The sequence below is a fragment of the Sinocyclocheilus rhinocerous genome, unplaced genomic scaffold (genome assembly GCF_001515625.1).
Source record: "Sinocyclocheilus rhinocerous isolate Xijiao unplaced genomic scaffold, SAMN03320098_v1.1 scaffold493, whole genome shotgun sequence".
Taxonomy (NCBI): domain Eukaryota; kingdom Metazoa; phylum Chordata; class Actinopteri; order Cypriniformes; family Cyprinidae; genus Sinocyclocheilus; species Sinocyclocheilus rhinocerous.
In genome coordinates, this window is record NW_015626376.1 from 143,090 (window position 1) to 147,701 (window position 4,612).

At 38.0% G+C, this 4,612-nt stretch overlaps 1 protein-coding gene across 1 annotated transcript in view; it reads left to right on the forward strand.

The window, feature by feature from the left end:
- The first annotated feature begins 573 nt into the window (after positions 1-573).
- Positions 574-4,612, forward strand: part of LOC107712577 (dual specificity protein phosphatase CDC14A) — a 22,926-nt gene continuing 18,887 nt past the window's right edge. Inside the window, exons 1-9 of the mRNA XM_016517890.1 lie at positions 574-873; positions 1,994-2,084; positions 2,604-2,679; positions 2,832-2,924; positions 3,078-3,154; positions 3,272-3,338; positions 3,420-3,482; positions 4,287-4,374; positions 4,494-4,607. Coding sequence (XP_016373376.1) covers positions 771-873; positions 1,994-2,084; positions 2,604-2,679; positions 2,832-2,924; positions 3,078-3,154; positions 3,272-3,338; positions 3,420-3,482; positions 4,287-4,374; positions 4,494-4,607 — 772 coding nt within the window. The 5' untranslated portion in view covers positions 574-770. The remainder of the gene's footprint in view (positions 874-1,993; positions 2,085-2,603; positions 2,680-2,831; positions 2,925-3,077; positions 3,155-3,271; positions 3,339-3,419; positions 3,483-4,286; positions 4,375-4,493; positions 4,608-4,612) is intronic.

Below are 4,612 nucleotides of genomic sequence, written 5' to 3' on the forward strand. Positions count from 1 at the left end.
AAATACTTTACAATTATTTTTATATTTTATTTATTTATTATTATTATTATTAATAATTATTAATTATTGATGGAAGCAATCAAAAACAAAAGCAATGCTATGCAAGTACTAAAACATTTTTTTTTAAATTATATAATAAATAAAAAGAAAACAGATAGAATAGAAAAAGAATAGAGCAAGCTAAACTAATTGTAAAATAAATAAAACGAAAACAAATAGAATACAAAAAGAATATATAGAATTATACAATAATTACCACTGTGCATAAACACTATGCAATTTTTTTCACATCACAGTCATGAGAACTAGTGCACATACACATGTATATACACCCCCCAAAAAAATACAGTAAAATATATATATTTAATCTTCGTAAATTATAGATAGACTACACAGCACAAATTACCATAATGCAGAAATACTTTACAATTTAAATAATATATTTTAACATTACAGTAATGTAAAACATATGTGTTTTAAACATGAAAACAATGCAAATAATCTTAAAACCAATTCGTTTCTCGATTTTGGGATTTCGCGAGCATGGTTTAAAGTTCCGCAAGTGCCCGGATGTTGTGGCGCAGTGACGTCACTCGCAAGGCTTTTAGAATTTTGCCTTCTCCACGTCACCGGCAGGACAACTGGCTCAAATATACTTGGGTCTGCGGCGCGTGGAGCCGTTAGAAGCCGGACTATGCAAACTAAAGCGCAAATCCTACTTCTATCTCACGTTCGCGTCTGAAACGCCGTCTTTTCACGCGTAGGGAGGCATGAAGCGCAAAAGCGAGCGACGGAGCGAGTCAAGGAAGAGACTCTGCGCGTCTCTGAGGGACCAGACGGAGTCCAAGAGCGATATTTACCTTCGTATCACAGGTAAACAAACTACAGACGCGACCAGAGCGATCTTAAAGCGTTAAACCGCCATTAAGTACTGTCATGCGAGTCCTGTCGGGTTTGTTTGGCGGTTTATAGCACTGGATGGTCGCTTTAACATGAAACATGAGATCACAACACAAACTAAGTGCTGTTTATGTCGAGATTAGCGCTGATTATACGTCAGGATGACTCTAAAATGGCATTATTAGCTACTAATGGTGTCTGTGTGGAGACGGAACGGTTTTCTTTGTTCTGTTCGCTGGATGTAAATCACCGAAAATGGATCAAAGCGTTCAGTCAGAGCAAAATGAGATTCTATTGGCTGATCGGCGCGTCTCTCCAAGCAACGGCTGCCTGCTGTTCGATTTAAATCCTGGAGGGAGGGGCTTAGTGTGATTGACGTGTCAGTGTTGCGACCGTCAGCCAATCAGGCGGCGGGAAACGGTTTAACGTCGCGTTGGATTTAAACTGCGCTGAATTTAAATTCTGGAGGGAGGGGCTTAGTGTGATTGACGGGTCAGTGTTGCGACCGTCAGCCAATCAGGCGACGGGAAACGGTTTAACGTCGCGTTGGATTTAAACTGCGCTGAACTTTATTCAGACTTCAGGCTAGAGAAAGATCGCTCGTGTCCTGTGGCGTTATTTTATTTACACAATTTAAACGGAGGCATAGTTCTAATTAATTTTTTTTTAAATGCAGGTTTTATCGTATAAAAAGAATAAAATTGTTATTTTACGTTTTGTTTTGTAAAAATACAAATCATAAATTGTCGACGGAAATTAGACCGTTTTGCTTGAATGTGTGTTGACTTTAGATTAGCGTTAAGTCTTTTTATTAGTAAGATAACTTAAACCAAGATTAAATAATGCTCCGGAACAACGTTACAATAGAAACGTGCGATCTGTCAAACTGCATCGAGTTCATTAAAGGTGAGTGTCATATTTCTGTTTTCTTCTTAATAGTGCACATATTTTGTTGTTGACGGTTTGTCTGAGAACTCACTTCCGGTACGCGGATTCAAATCTGTTGATTCAAATACATTGACTGCGTGAAATCTGCCGGAAGTGCATTCATTATGAGGCATTACAGTATAGTTTTGTGCCTTGTGTTTTTCAGATCAGCTGTATTTTGCTATTCTTCATCAGAAGGTGAAGAGCACTTCTGACAGGCACTGTTTCTGCATCGATGAAGAGCTTTCCTATGAGAAGTAAGAGTGTAATTGTGCATTACTAATGAAATACTGGTCATGATTGGGCACATTAATACACTAAACATTATAAAGTGTTATATTTGATACATGTAAGGCCTCTAAATGGTCAACATCAATCATCATTGGATTGCATTGCAATCTGGTCTTGCTAAGACATATTATTGGCGATATAGAGTGGCGTTTATATCATTTTATGCTGCTGTACTGATAAAGATCTCATAGATTTACATTATGAGCAAACAGAATTTCATCGTATAAATATCAGCATTTGCACAAAATTGCATATTTTTGCTCCGTTTGAGTCTCTGAATAAAACTGAGCCTCTATATTCTCACTGTATCAAATTATATGAGCTATAAACGCCTGATGGATTAAATATTATAAAACACATTTTGTCTATAGGTTCAGTATTTAGTGTTTTCTTCCCCATAGGACAGTCTGTTAAATATGCATATGGTTTTTATGGATCGTACCAGACCTTTATCAATGACCTCTTCGGTTTTTATGTTTAAACAGCTTCTATGCGGACTTTGGCCCGCTCAATCTGGCCATGTTTTATCGCTTCTGTTGCAAACTCAACAAAAAGCTGAAGGTAATGACGCTTCATTACTCTGACTGTTCTAATAAATACAGTCTTTGCATGCATGCAAGCATTGTATGTTATGTTTTTATTTTTTTATTTAAATGTTTGGTTTTGTATGCCAGATGTGTTGTTTTTAAATTTGTGCTCTTCTAACTCAACAGTCTTGTGCTCTTGCAAAGAAGACAATTGTGTTTTATACCTGTGGTGACAGAAAGAAACAAGCCAATGCTGCGTATTTGATCGGCTCTTATGCTGTAAGTTTTCCAGTCCAGCTTTTTTTAGCCTAAAGGCTTCGCTTTCATGAAAGTGCAGCCTGATGGAGTGCTCAAATATATTTCCAATGGTTTTGCATGTATATGCATGAGCTTTGCATCTAGTTCTTCCTTCTTGTTTGTCCTCTTTTGTAGGTAATGCATCTACAGAAAACACCAGAAGAAGCGTACAGCCTTCTGGTCTCTCAAAATGCGTCTTATCTTCCTTTTCGGTAATTGAAATTTATCCCCTACGTGCATTTTATGAGCCTTTTAAATCGGAAGCAATCTCATTTTCCGTTTCTAGATTTCTGTTCATCTCCGACTTAATTTTTCATTGCATTCAACAGAGATGCATCTTTTGGAGCTTGCATGTACAATCTGAATATCCTTGACTGTCTGCTTGCCGTTCACAAGGTAATCCAGAGTCTCTGTGAAGCTTCATGTGGCGTGTTTGCCGGTCCACTATTCCTGCTGATCGCATGTTGTGTGTTTCAGGCGCTGCAGTTCGGCTGGCTGGATTTCTCAAAGTTTAATGTGGAGGAATATGAACATTATGAGGTGAGTTTTCCATGATATATACCTTTTTCTTGGCTTAAAAATGGACGCGGCCATTTGTAAATTTTATGGGTCTAGCTTCCCATTTTTAGCTGTACAAAACCACTCGTTTTGCTGCTTGATATTGAAAATGGGTGAGTCTTACCATATTATTTTAATGTATTATCTTAATTATGAACACACTGGTTTGTAGTTCAAACAGTTTTACCGTTTTCTGCACGTTGTTATTCTTCTCGTTATTTCCTTATGAACCGGAAGTCTCACCCATTTCCGCGTTGAAGAAAAAGGTGGATAGAAGGGTAAAGCTTAAAAGCCCGGTTTCACAGACGGGGCTTAGCTTAAGCCAGGGCTAGGCCTTAGTTAAATTAAAGGTGACATATCATGAAAATCTGACTTTTCCAGGTTTTAAGTGCTATAATCAGGTCCACGGTGCATCTACCAACCAAGGAAACGTGAAAAAGATTAACCCAGTAACTTTGTTTTGGTAAGCCTTTTTCTGCAAGCCTCTGAAAAAATGAGCGCGTCTGATTTCGCTCCCCTAGTGACGTTGCAAAGGGATCTCATTATAATATTACCGCAGCATAATATGTCTCCTTTAAGATATTTACACAGCTTTTATTAAAAAGTCTTGGAGGAAAACTTTAAAGGTGTGCATCTTGCATACACAACCACCCTATAACGATGAAGATCCACCCAGTGTTTTTTTTTTTTTAATCTACTAAAATCTTTACCCCTAGTCTGTGAAACCGGGGGAAAGAGTTTAGCCATACACTGACTGACTCGATGATGCTTTAATGTCTTTTCCAGCGGGCAGAAAATGGAGATTTCAACTGGATAATTCCAGGGAAGTTTTTGGCTTTCAGCGGCCCTCATCCAAAGAGCAAAATTGAGAATGGTGCATATGGTTTGGCTTGTTCACCCATTATACCAATGCTTTGACTTTAGTCTGAGATGAGAGCTGGAATTATGTACAGATTTATATACATTTCTCCTTTTTTTTTTTTTTTTCTTCAGGATACCCTCTTCATGCCCCTGAAGCGTATTTCCCCTACTTCAGGAAGCATAACATCACCACCATCATCCGGCTCAACAAGAAAATGTATGAAGCCAAGCGTTTCACAGAAATGGGCTTC